Source organism: Camponotus vicinus, unplaced genomic scaffold (assembly GCF_025532165.1).
Source record: "Camponotus vicinus isolate PSW18456_S1 unplaced genomic scaffold, iyCamVici1.0 SCAF_7, whole genome shotgun sequence".
Lineage (NCBI taxonomy): Eukaryota > Metazoa > Arthropoda > Insecta > Hymenoptera > Formicidae > Camponotus > Camponotus vicinus.
Genome location: NW_028141979.1, coordinates 1,932,881 through 1,947,677, shown reverse-complemented (window position 1 = coordinate 1,947,677; position 14,797 = coordinate 1,932,881). Strand labels below are relative to the sequence as shown.

The 14,797-nt window shown below is 38.8% G+C and overlaps 1 protein-coding gene across 4 annotated transcripts in view; it reads right to left on the bottom strand.

The window, feature by feature from the left end:
- The window catches only part of L (zinc finger protein Lobe), a 78,642-nt gene that overhangs the window by 13,178 nt on the left and 50,667 nt on the right, over positions 1-14,797 (bottom strand). For 2 of the 4 annotated variants that reach the window (XM_083104251.1, XM_083104250.1), the window contains one exon: positions 1,726-1,958. The exons of 1 other annotated variant lie outside the window; for it this stretch is intronic. In XM_083104251.1, the coding sequence (XP_082960377.1) occupies positions 1,726-1,958 (233 nt within the window). Of the gene's footprint in view, positions 1-1,725; positions 1,959-7,470; positions 8,496-14,797 lie in introns of those variants that run through there. One more of the 4 variants, XM_083104252.1, reaches the window with a different exon arrangement.

Here is a 14,797-nt window from a genome sequence, read left to right as displayed (position 1 = left end):
CATAGTTGTCTACGAAACGAATAGCATCTCAACCAAACCTCAGAAGGGCACTTGACGCGTACAATAGCCCGGTTCATGCTTAACATCTCAATAAGCTGTGCGAGTTAAATGCGAGCAGCCTCGTCGGGCGCGCCCAGAAGAGTCGGTGGAAAAGGAAGAAGAGAGTCATAGAGCAAGGAGAGAAAGAGAGAGAGCGTCGGTTCTCTGTCGGCCTCGGCCGCGAGGACGCGTCACCCACCCAGATCACGGTGACCGATATGATCCCATACGGTCACCTTCTTTGTGCTCCCCCGCTCGCGTAAAACGCTCGTCGCACGCGGCTCAGGGGCACGAAACGGTGCCGCGACAAGGTAAGTAAGCTCAGCACGTACCGACGAGACCGTGCGGTCGACTTTCGAGCCGTCGGCTCCTTTGAAGAGACAATCTGGACGACGGGCGAAGCGATCGCCGCCTGGTCTCTCGCTTGGTCCGGTCGAGAAAGATCGGACGGACACGGTATGCCGATGGAACGACGAGGAGAAGGTAGTATATCCTGCGGTTCAACTGATCGGACCGGCAACGACGTTTTAGATCACTTGAAGATGAAAGATTGCCGAGAGAGAATTCGAGTCAAATGGTTGCATCAAGAGATGTTGAAGTATATCTTTAGAGATGAATTATTAGTTGACGAGAATTTAAATTAATTTTATAAAACTTGACAATTTTAGATCGTCTAAAATTTGCAATATTTTTTTGAGCTTCAAGTATCCTCGAATGTGTCGACGTCGTTCAATATGACAAATTTGCAAAGATTGAGATCACTCGTCACGTCTCTCGGTAGAGTGAAACTAGAGTTGCGAGTAGAATAAATAGACAGTTATCTCTGCCTAGACTCGACGAGGACTTGGTCTCTTGATTATCGGAGCCATATCTGCGCGCGATTCAGCTCGCGGGTTACATATGTAGTGCACATACATGTATTCAACAACGGTCATCATGAGAAGGAACCGAAGGGGGCGACTGCCTGCCACCTGGACAAGTAACCTGATAACTGGTACAACCTGTTATGGGTACGATGCTACAGATTCTGACCCGACGATGACCCGTCCCGGGACGCGGAAGAACGAGCTTAACGTCACCGCCATGCAAAATAGAAAAAATCCGAGAAGAGAGAGAGAGAGAGAGAGAGAGACTCGCCACGCGTCTTCCAGGAGGTTCGCAGGAGGAAACGCGTTAACCTGCCCGCGTACGGGACTCGTCAACCTGCAGAATCACACCTCGGACCTTTTCTCACACCGCGTGAAAAGAGAGCTTTACTCGCGGCATACGTGGCGCGCATATTAAGTGCCTGTGACGAATGAGTCCTCTTGGTTTCGTTTCTTCCTTCTTCTCTCCGCACTAGTTTGACCTCAATCTTAATCTTACGTTATCGCAAGTCGATGCAAAACATGTTCTTAAGTTGTAGTAATTTTTATAATATAATTTTTATCACATATCTTTTTAATGTGTCATAGAAGAATGCAGAGAAAAATATGTGGACGCGAAGATTGATCTCGTAATTTATGCTAATTCAATTTTCGAAGTAAAATGCTTGATTCTCTTCCTCAGACTCTTTTTTAAATTGTAAAGATCTTTATTTCTATAGACATTTTATCATGCAAATAACCGTAGACGTATTTCTCAAATTTATCAACAACCGATTAACAACTGGAGAAATCTGGTGAATCGAGGGACCTGTATCTTTACCTGTTCGTGTTTCTTCAGATAGCTGAGACGCGGAAACTTCCTGTCGCAAAACTGGCAAGGATAGGGGGCGGCGGGGTTGGTGCCGTCGGGATTGACGTCGGCGTCGACCTCGGGTTCCGACGGAAAGCTCGCCGACGTCGGAGTCGCGCAGGAGGACGGTGTCTCGCCGCCGCGACGTGAGTTGGGCCCGCCATCCTCGCTGTGCCACGAGGAACTTCCGGTTCCTAAGGCTTCTGCAATCGAGAAAAAAATAAAAAAATAAGTACTAAAAAAATAATCTTGCAATTATAACAATTTTCTATTAAATTTTAAAAAAAGCTGAAAAATGAGCTGAGATAGATAAATGATTAGATTAGGCAAACATTGTAATATTGCAAATGTTTTGCACTTGATCAATCTAGATGATAAAGAGTGAATTTATATCTGAACCATTAATGAAAGAAATTTTTTCTGTGGTGCCTATCCATATTAAAGCTAATTATACTTGTTATAAAGTTGGATTATGGTACACAGAAAAATTGTTTTTCATGAAGAGAGTTCTAGCAGTAGTATTGAAACTCATATTTATTAAATGCAACGTTTACTATTTGATATAACAGGACCTACATTTACTAAAAGCCATTACTAGAATTGAACTACAAATTCTGCATGTTACAATGTTTTAGCAAATACATATAAAATAGAGTAAATTTTTGTTGTGACTTTTAGAAATTTATCTACTTCAGTAAAATATTTTTCCGAGTGTTCTCGAATCCCTACATTTCTTTATCGAGATTTACTCCACGCTGAGAAAAAAATCTGGTTGCATTAATTAGAAATCTGATAGATTCAACCAGTATGTCTGTTGGAAAATGGACGAATCAGAATTCCTTTAGGAATTGCCAGATGAGTATGATTAATTTCTTCCTGTTAAATTTACCAATTTTCTGGGTAATAATACTAAATTTACAAAAAAATGGCATTACTATGTCCATGTTAATTTAACAAGAATTAGTTAATATAACAAGAAGTTTTATAGATCCAACTAGAAAATATTAGGTTGGCCAATAAGTCCGTGCGGTTTTTTTACATGTAAATGATGAATATGATATTTGGAATGATATTTGGAGAACATCTGCAATCTCTCGCGTCGTATAGCGTTTATTGGTATCGATTAACGTCTTTACTTTGTCTTGATCAATCTCAACTGGCCGGCCCGAGCGTGGTGCGTCTTGGATAGAAAAATTTCCGGAACGAAATTTTGCAAACCATTTCTGGCACACACGTTCTTTCACGGCATCCTTACCATATACCGCACATATCTTCATAATTCCTCGCTCGTAGAACTTCTTGTCTTTTTTGTCGAAAAACTGTTTTAAGTGCCGTTTGATGTCTTCTTCGAAAGTAAAGCGCCGTCCATTCAAGGAATTTTGTAGGGAACGAAACATGTAATAGTCCGAAGGAGCAAGGTCTGGAGAATATGGAGGATGCGGTAGGATATCCCAGCCCAGCTCCAATAATTTTTGCCGTGTTTGTAAAGACGTGTCGGAAAAAACCGCACGGACTTATTGGCCAACCCAATACTAACCAAATCCTTGTAGTAAATTCTATTAAACGTTCTAGTTATAAAAAATCGAGTCTTATCGTGAACTAGAAATTCTGCTTGGTTTAACCAAAATGCCTCTTATCAGATACTTGTTGGTACAATCAAACGATTTTTCTCAGTGCAGGAATGATTCGCTTAGCAAGTGTCGCTCTACTGGCGGGACCAGTTCTACGTAACAAGGCGACCTTACGAACTCGCGTCATGTGTACGCGTAACGACATTATGAATCTGATCTCACCTCGCTCGTGTTATGCGTGTCCCTTTACATCGTCCTCGTAACGACGCGAAGATGCTAAAACTCGTGCCATTAACCAGTGCTTGCTCCGGTAAAATCGCGCGGTTTCGCGCGACCCTGAATATTCAACAGGCAGGATATTCCTTGACGTTTCATTTAGGTCTTTGTTGGAGCAAGAATCCTTTCGCAGTATACACGAATAATTTTTATAAGACGAATATATTCATACATTTAATAAATTAAATTAATGCTTTAATTTAATGCAAATTAAATTAATTACTTCAAATAAAATAACACAAAAATAATCATCATACAAGAGCGTATATATGCGTGTAAGATCATCTTGGGTACTATTTAACGGAAATTACACATTGTAACGTACACCTTCAGAGCGTGAAATGATTCGGAAGCAGTGACCCCGAGACGTCGGATGACTTACGGGAAGATGAAGGGGTCAAGTGAGGAAAGCCCCCGCGTGTCCGTCACAGAAAATCCGACTTATCCTCCTCCACGTCGAGGGAGAGCGTGTCGCGCCGCTACTTCCGGCGAAGAATCCACGCCGGCTAATCACGAATAATTTATAATTGTCTGGAATGAGGACTAGAGAGCTCCCACCGACTCTCCGAGGAGGGTAGAGGCGAAGAAGTGACGCGCGCGTTACTCGTAAATGGTGGAAATGACTCGGCTAGTTGGCCGTTTCCTCATTTGTCGTCGGCTCCTCCGTCGACGGTCACGATGGATCGACACCCACGAGTCGATTTAAGAGATTTTGCGGAATCCCAGTCCACGCGCGCGACAGAGACCGCCACCCAGAAGAGAGACGCGCGATCGGAGCGGTTACGTCTCGTACGTCTGCGTAAATCGCTCGCATCCTCCACCCACGCGTCATCCTCGCGAGCCTCGTCGCTTCCTCTCTCCCAGAAGGATGGTCGCCCATGCGCCACATTTTTGCGCGTAAATTAGTGCGTGTACATATGTAAAATTATATATATTTCTAAAAAATTATATATATTTCTAAATTATATTCTAAAAGTATTCACGATTCATTCTCTTTTTTAGAAATATATATATATATATATATATATATTTTTTTTTTAAAGAGAATGAATCGTGGATACTTTTAAAATTTGAGTTCCTTCCCGTCTTCGAAAATTAAAATTCTCAATCCAGAAATTTACTAATACTAGTTATTGTTAATATTCTATGTTTTTAGATGCGAGGAGAAAATGATTGAAAAGGAGGCAATTCGTCATTCGAACACTCGTGTTCTGTATTCGAAAGATTTCACGTGCGCAACGTGTGCGCACCTATCGAGGTGCTCGCCCAATTGGCACCGCGACTGATTCACGCGTTCCAACGATTCTTCAGGGGTGCTTCGAGAGAGCTCCGAGTCGGAGAAAGGTTGTCTCGTCTCGGAACGTGACTGATTGGGCAATAAATACAAATCGAACTGGAACAATTCCTGGCCAATTAAACTGTGAGCATGTATCAAGCCACATAAGTAGAAAATACTTAAACAACGAACTTGTGGAATGCCATTAAATTTTTAATGAAAAAATAATTATAAGAAAAATATAATTATTAATTATAATATTCAAATAAGATTTAAGAAATATTTTTCTTTCCTTCGAAAATTTTCAAGAACTCTTCGACATAAAATAATTTTCGAAAAAAACATCTAATACACATCTGGTCTAGATATGTGGACATCTTATATATTTCCTATGCGTGCCAAAGAGGAGAATAAGATATCGGGGGAGAAGCGAGAGGGTTTGATTACGGAAAGAATCGGAGAAGGAATTCTCTCGGGAGGGCTCCTCTTATTTAACTCGCGTGCAATCGGCGACGAATGTGTCATCGGGGCGAAAATAGGCGCATTTAACGGCCCGACCTACCGATGCACGCGTTGCCGACCTGCGTCGCTGACAATGCCGTTGTCGCTTCGCGACTATTTATAGAAGCGCTTCGACGACGCTTATTAATAGGGGCCCGACTTAACGCCTTCGTTAATTGTCACTTATGTTGGACCGCGCGCCTTACGCAGATTTTTACGCCATTGGCGTAGCGCGAATTCTCACGCGAGCTATCAGATTTATCCTCATCGAGAAAAGTATGTATCTTTTTTTTCATCGTATATATCTTTTAATTTCTTAATTAAACAAATCCTTGGAAGTGTGCGATTCCATCTATTAATGTTCTTTGATTGATTTAAAAGATTTTTCCTCAGTAAAAAACTGTCAAGAAAGATTATTTTTCGCGATAAGTTGACAATTTTTAAATTGCGACTAGCTCATTAAATGTTGAATTATATAATTCACATGAAAGTAAATAAAAAATAAGATTTTATTATATTCTTGTGTTTCTCAAAGATTCATTTTTATTAAACAAATTTATAGATAAAAGATGATGGATTTTTGCACATCTGATAATCTTCTTTTTATATTAGTTACAATTGTAATTACCGTTCCGTTTCGAGATGAATGGATTTTATTTTTTAATGTTTTATTTTTAATGAAAAACTTGATAGAAAATTATTGTGCTAATTTACCGGGATGTTTGGATTTTAAACGATTGTGTTGGACGTCGACATTAGTAGCTCGACACTAAGCAGCATGTTTCGCGATGAATATTCACACTGTTCACTCGCAATTATGAAGTGAAATTATTGTCGCTGTTACCGGCGACAGAGTTTAAGCGCGTTCGTCAGAAAGCCGTTTTGTATCAACTTATTCCTGGCGAATGTCATCAATCGCGACACGCTTCGAGGTGTAACGTGTGCCCGTGTGTTTATGTACGTGCGTGTGACTATAGATCGGATATTTATCGCGCGAGAATGAGCATTTGTCACAGGGAGACTCGTGCGAGTAATAATATTTCATGTTGGCTCGCCAAGCTCAATTTACACGTAGCCGACAATTCCTTTGAAACGACTACAGCGAGAATTTGAAAATTCTCCGAAAAGGAATATCGGAAATGAACAGAAAAATAGTAAGTAAACGGATTTTAATTCATCCTAAGCGAGTTTGCTGAATGGTATTAAATTGCGCGGCTCAAACTTGATTAAATTTCATTAAATTTTTAAAGATTTATTATTTATATAGAGAGTATTTATTTAATATATTTTGATATATTTATATAAAACTTAAATAGTAAATGAAACAACATACCTTAACGATTTTACACGTATAATTATCAAGTTTATGTTACAACAAAGTATAATTAATCAGTGATCAAAGGACTAGAAATGAAGAAAAATATATTAATGCTAAAGATAATGAAATAAGATCTAATGATATAAACGCATTATATTCTTTTTTTGTTTACGCTTTTATCATGATAATCATTATGTTAGAGTGATAGCATTGAATTAAATATGAAACGGATTATGAATAATAAATCTTTCTGCTATCTATGCTCAGAGCAGATAAATACCAGAAATATAAACACAATGAAAAAGAACAAGAGAAAGAAAAAAAATTAGGAATAACATGTGTAGCTTATTATTTGTCTTACATTCTTATAACGTACGCACATACACGCACAATTCGCTATATATGTATATAAATTAAATTTCAAATTTTATTTCTATCAAATATAAAGATTCTCAAACATATCAATGTCAACATTTGTCAACTTTAATTACATATTTTGTCCTTTTAATAAATTAGATGCTGCAAAATCTACAAATTCATCAGATAAAATTCCTCGCGTAAATCTAGTAAAACTCAAAAGCGACGAGAGAGAGAAAGTGAGAAAGAGACGAATAAAAAATTTCATGAAATGAAACACGAAAAGGATGATGATGGAGCTAAATTTTGTGGAAAAGTAAAGGGCTCGAGGTAAATGAAAAATCAGACATAAACGAAAAGCAGAGAAGAGAATTAACGAGGGGAAAAAGAGATAGAGAAAGAAGTTGCATTCAGACCTTTAGACTTGTGTTGCTCGTCCTGTGACGGTTCTTTGTGTGCGTGGATCTTGCCAATCAGCAGCTCCAGCCGTGAGCTGTTACCTTTGAAGAGCATCTTGTCTTAAGTCCTTCAAGCTTAGAAGTTCGCTGACGCGATGGCCTTCACTATTGATCGCCTCTTTTATTCGATTGGTCTTTGATTCGTCACTAAATAGTTCACTTTACGTGTTTGATACAAATGTCAAATTCAACTGTCATCACCAAAATGTCAATATAAGAATTGGTATCTCGATTATGGGCGCTATTGTTAAGTATAGAAGTTGTGTACATATGTAGGGAAAGGTGACGCGGTCTGAAAATCGGCTGAAGTTGTGTTCGATCAGATCGATAAGCCCGCTGATACGAGACTGACTGATTATAACGTCAGTCAATCTGAGTCGCACCGATGACAGCGTCGTCTATCGAGATGACACTACAAATCTAGATGAATTCGCATGTTAATTAACGAACAACTTCTTATGATATTGATTCACTGTCCATTCGTTCTTACAATGTCCTTAATGTGTATTTAAAATAATTTATTCTCACCACACACAGTGCACATCAAATCCTAAGACAAGCGAGTTTTGTTCTTCAATTACGTGTGGGATTAAATAAATTAAAATTCACGTCAGTGTCTCTCGATCCACTTCTCGATTTTACGTTCCGTGCGATCTTGACTTCAGCGAGCACTTGGTCCAGCAACTGATATCCGTGTTATTGAACTTCACTGGATCCCATCGAATCGCGCACGGTCGTCAATCGATCCACCGTCGATCGCGATGCTCCGAGAACTGCGGGCCTCGTCAGTCGACGCCGGTATCTCAGGCGATCCCGCGTCGAGAGGCGAGCGCGCGTCAAGAGGGTCTCATTCGTTGACTATTATCGCGCGCGATGGCAAAGCAACACACATACATGCGGTCCAGGTCCTTCTCTAACGTGATGAAACGACGGCGGGAAGAAGACGCGATGAGAGAGGGGACCAGCGAAAAACCACCACCAAGAGAGAGTGAGAGGCCAAAGGTAGTCCCCTGGGAAACCAGCCACCGCATTGGACGGTAGGCGGGATCACACACTAACGAGCACCACCTTCCGAGAACCACCACCTGGCACCTATTAACCTTCAACCAGCTCCCCCATCTAATCCTCCACCTCCACGCGCGGACCCCGAAGAGAGGATGCTTTACGAGCGAGAGCGGTCGCGATTCGGTATCGCCGGAGATCGCACCGTCGACATCCCGTTCATGATCTCGCAATCGCGAGCTTGTGGGTTCTTCACTTTCTCTCGTAACCCTCGCGTCCGCCTGTTCTTTTTACGAGGAGACTTCAACAGGCGAGAGAAACTTGATGAGAAACGAGTTTTCCTGCCCTTTCGAAAATTGTTATGTAATCGAAAAGGAAATATTAGAGATACCACAGTAAAGATCGAGTATGTCGTAAAGTTTCCACTTTATTTATAATTGAGTCAATTTATCTCTTTTAATTATGTTTTGTCAATACCATGCGAGTTCGAGTTTGAAATCTCTAACTTACAAATTTTCCCGACTATTTCGATCGTTTCTTCGCACCCAGCAGTGATTTGCGCGAATAATCGAGCTCTCCGTCTATCGAATTCATGGTGATTTCGTACGCAAGACTATTCATTATCCGCTAATCCAACAAGAGCCTCGATCAGGAAACTTTCAGCGAAGTATTCAACCATGAAAGAGTTCCGTTATCGGTCGATTAACACCGTAGAAAATGAGTCTTTGCTTTATTTGTAGAAAATTACTCACGATATTCGAAATATAATATAGTTAGGGGAATTAGATATAGTATTGGTAAGAATTACGTAAATTGCACGTATCAACAAAATTCTATATTTAATAATTATAATTATTATATTAATAACAAACTATTATTGTGATAATTATTATAATAATTATAATCGCTATTATTTTTCTCTAATTTAAATAATTGAATTATATAAAGAGATGTGTGTTTTGTGCGGGATAGTTTTTAACTTTGACAACAACGGGGTGGTCTGAATTTACGCGACAGGGTTCTGAAGAAACGTCAAGCAGGAAGAAGCAGGAAGCCAAGGAAGGAAGAGGGTAGAATGGGAAAAAGAAAGGAGAATTTCGGGAGAGAAGGACCCCCAACGAATCCTGTGAAATCACGCGGAATGGATTCTCACACGCGGCTGGAGCTCTGTACCACCTTATGAAGGTACGCAACAGCATGGCACCCTATGGGGGGAGACCCATAACGTGCGCGACCCGTAAGCCGTGTCACGGGAAGGCGCCGGCGCCCACCCATCGCGATTATTTATCTCATTGCGATCGCGGCATTAGGTGGTCCACTAAGTTTTTTCTTCGATCGACGTGTCACTCTAATTCTCCCGCAGAGACATATTTTTCCATGTGTCACCCTTTCTTTTTTTTCACACATGTACATTGCTAAAAAAAATATTTGATTATTTCTTCAAAAGATATAATATTTACGAAATTTATCTCATTTACTATTTATGAAATTTTTTAATAAATGACAAGAACATTTTTCATCTAAATTTCAGATAGAATGTTAGCTTAAGTTTTAATATATCGTTAAATACAATTAATAATAATTTTCAAAAAATTGTGACGAACGAATAAGCCTCGCCTAGATATTTTTGCTAAAAAGAAATTGAGTTCAAAAATTCGCCAACAATCTATCAAGACATTCGATCTTTTACATATCATGAGAATTTTTAAGGAAATTTTCTTCTTTGTCAAGTCACATAACTAATATAATATATTCATATTTTTGTACAAAAAAGCTCATTAAGGATGTTTAAATCGTATTAATATGACATAATTCTAGCACGATCTTTTCGCAATTTTCTCGCGATGGATTCATCGAGAGGTCGTTTTCCATAGTTTGCGGTGTCATTGCGGCATGATCAATCTATCGCTGAAGTGGACCGGATCATGCAAACGAGTTTGTTCGATCCCGATCGAGACGAAAACCGTGTGATCTGTCCTACCAGAGCGAAACCATAAACCAAGAGATAAAAAAAAAACAGAGAGCAATAGAGAGATGCTCTTTAGAGATCATCGTCTTAGGCACGCACGTCCCAGCATGCTCGAGTAGTCTTAAGCGGCTGCACGATGATGCACTTATCTACGATTATTATCTGCGCTCGCAACGATTTCACGCTTTTAACAGCGAGACTCGTCGAGTCCCGTTAACATCAGTACTCGTAAAATTAGCAACGAACAAGAGAAGAAGCGAATTTGTTTGTAGGGCGATAGGTCGTCACGGATGATCACAATGATGATCAGCACAATCGACTTCTGCTCACACGATCATCTGCCATCATCGAGGAAGAGTTACGAGAGTTAAAAGGGATAAATAAAAAAAAACCACCGGATATAAACGACGGTATCCTGACGCAGCAACGAATTCTCCGTTACTCGTTGTGGGAGGCACATTTAATAAGGCGCATGTGCGAGCCGAAGACGATGTTACGACTCCGCCTACGCCGCTCTCTAACGCGATGCTCGTACGCGTTTTCCCTGCCGTTGCGCGTCCACGTTTCTGCTCCACACACGCGTACGTCACCACGCACGCCGCGATCTGAATCGCGTGCTATCACCCACACGCGCGCGTCGACTCCCACCACTCTACCGTAGGATGCGCCACGCGCGATTTCATTCACGGTTACGGTGAACCGCGCGTGTATTAGGCGATGTCCCTATACGCGTCTCCCGTCAATGAATCAGCTGATAGTTATCGGTTCATATATCCGTACGTCAAGTCGCGCAAAAGGAGCGTCTTATACGATGGAATATCTATCTTATCTATTAAAATGATAGAAATTACTAGTAAGATGTGGAAATGTTGTCTTCTTAAGTTAAAATAAAATAAAAAAATATTTCACACCTTTAGTGTACTAAATTAAATTATCATAGATAGCACAGATCTTCGTGGAGAGAATACGCGTCTCCCGTCAATGAATCAGCTGATAGTTATCGGTGCATATATCCGTACGTCAAATCGCGCAAAAGGAGCGTCTTATATGATGGAATATCTACCTTATCTATTAAAATGATAGAAATTATTAATGAGATGTGGAAGTGTTGCCTTCTTAAGTTAAAATAATATAAAAAAATATTTCACACCTTTAGTGTACTAAATTAAATTATCATAGATAGTACAGATCTTCGTGGAGAGAATACGTGTCTCCTGTCAATGAATCAGCTGATAGTTATCGGTTCATATATCCGTACGTCAAATCGCGCAAAAGGAGCGTCTTATACGATGGAATATCTATCTTATCTATTAAAATGATAGAAATTACTAATGTAATGTGGAAGTGTTGCCTTCTTAAGTTAAAATAAAATAAAAAAATATTTCACACTTTTAGTATACTAAATTAAATTATCATAGATAGCACAGATCTTCACAGAAAGAATACGCGTTTCCCAAGCTTCAACGCGTTAAAGCTGACTCTGTGTATCAGGATTTTAGAATTGCATTTCTGTTGATGAAAGACACAATATAATTTCTTCATTTTTTACTGAAATCGTTACGTAAAATCTATTCTCATTCGATATTCGTTAAATTCGACAACGACGTGTATCTTACGACAATCCAAAAGCGCGCTTGATTTTGTCGGGGACGCAAAGCCGCCTGATCGCCACCGTTACCGTTTCGCTATTTGCGGTCGACAGATCACACGGAAACCGTAGGAATCGCGCCTCAATATTCTCGAAGGCTTGTGAGAACGCAAGCGACCAGAAACCGTACGACGTTCCTTCATGAATTTATTAGATTGAGACTTTCTCACGCGAGAGCACGAAACGCAGAAACGTCGTTCTTGTGACGTTGTCTAGCAAGTTTCGAAGATGCGAAAGATCGAAATTATTTATTCATTTAAAAATTATTTATTTACCTGGAATATAAAAAAAATATATATATATACAGTTAAATTCTTAATAATTGTTTGTTTCACCTTTCATAGAATTTGTCTACAATTATATGAAATTTTAAGTAAAATTGTAGGAGAGTTGTGAAATCAAGAGATATTTTAAAAATAAATTATTTTTATGATGCAATGATATAAAAATTTTAAATCTAATTTTTCAATATATATTAAAAAAATAAATTTCGAGCTTTTATGTTTGTGTTACTGCACTATAAAAAGAATTTATTTGTGGAGTATCGATTTATATTTTTATTTCTGCAATTTTTAATTAAAACTTGTGTATAGACTTATTTAAGATTTTACATTTAGCTCGTTTATTTTGCATCGATCATATTGGGAATCGAATTTTTGGTTATATTTTCCGTGATTTTACTATAGTAGCTAATCACAAGTTTAACGATTTCAATTAAACAGTACCAAAGCATTTATGAATAAACTGATCTCGATATCCTTGTATTAAAAATTGTAAATTTAATTAAAGACCTAAATCTGTCTATCGAATGTATAATTCTTTTGGTATTCTTAGAGTTAGCAATTCTAATCTCTTAAATGATGATAATATAAAATGCGAGAAAAAAGCACACATTATGTGCTTTCTCTCGCAACGAAAATTCGAAGAAAATCAGAATTTTCGAAGATCGAGTTCTCACTTAATTTATTGTTCTTGGTTCCTTATAATTCCTTGGTTGACCACAATAAGGAACCAACAACAAGCAACAGTAAATTTAAACTCGAATGGAGTCGAGGTAACTTCCAACCCGAGGCCGACGCGACCGGCAGGAAGTGAACTTGACCGGAAGCGCCTACTCTCTTAGACGATGCACCCTCCGCAACCATTTGTCTTGGCGGTAGAGAATAGCGAGACAACTCCGTTAAAGTCTTAAGGAAGCCGGAGCATTAGCGAACCGGGTTTTACGGCTCTGAATTAGTGGCGGAAGACGGGAAGTTCGTGTCTTCTAGAATGTTAATTAGCGCCGGACGTTATGTGGTTACACACGTTGAGTATAGTCTACAATTATTTTGTAATTATTTGCAAAAAAAAACTATGACGTAAAAGAAGTGACATATTATTTCAGATAAAATATGTTTAAGAAGAATATATGTTTCACAGAGAAAAATATTACAACGAATACGAATAATATATAGTATGTATATGCAAATATTATCATTATTGTTAAATTATCCTATTTACATTAATAATGATATTTAATAGATGATATTTGATTTATTAGGATGGAAATTAAGTTAAAACTCGGATGATTCAAGTCAAAGCCCGTATTATTCCAACATTCGTCACAGATCGTAGAAGGATCCTTTATTTCAAGGGTGACTGGCACATTCTGACAGATACCTCCTGTGTCGTATTCAATGGAATAATTTACAACGTTGACGAAAACTAAATTTTTTCGGCAACCCAAGAAATTTCAGTAGCGAGTACCTAATGAAAATTTAATGAGTCACATGAACGTAAAATCTCCTAATGTTCTATAAATCTTACTGCCCACGAAATCCTCAAAAGAATTTCTTTGACCTAAATCTATTCGGAGAATATTTGTGTCTAACATCTCCTTATTTTTTGTTTTAAATACAAACAATTGTTAAATATTCGTATTCCGTTTATCTTTTGGCGCAAATCATATTTTCATTTTTTTTCATTGTGAAAGATGATCGTCTTTTAATTATTCATTCATTAAAAACTCCAATTCATTAGTTTTTTTAATAAAACCGATTCTAATAATATCTAAAAAATCGATCTATTCAACATCCTCTTCGTGATTGGTAAAGTCGACCGTGCGATAATCGTGTTACAAACTCATTTATTTTTTCTTTTTAGTCGCTTTTTTAATCTCACGTGAAGAATTACATACCTTGCACCCCCTTCAAGGGCACATATTTTTTCGGTATTTTGGCGTCAAGGGACGCTTAAAGAATTTTTTCGCCAAACGAACAGGAAACGAGTGCGTGCGGTATATTGTCGATCATGAAGAGGTCGAGCAGGTGAGCTCTTAATGCGTTGTTGGGGGCCCTAAGTCCCTAAAATCAAAGCCGACCGCCTCGGTACCCGAGGGATTCGACCACCGCGACCACTGCTCGTCATTAAGACCCACTCAACCGTTTACTTTCAGCGACGCGTCCACAGATCCGTCGCTGAAAAACAAACGTTCTCAGCAGCACCTACAATATTATCTAGATTGCAGGAGTGTGTCGTAATATTTCGATTTCACCCGTTACATCAACGCCACAATTAACGTGTTAATCACTCAATAATAATTTATCTAAAATTCAAAATAATCGAATTTGAATTGCTTTTCCGAAATTCCGATTAAAGTATGCATGTAAAATACGCGATACGTTTTC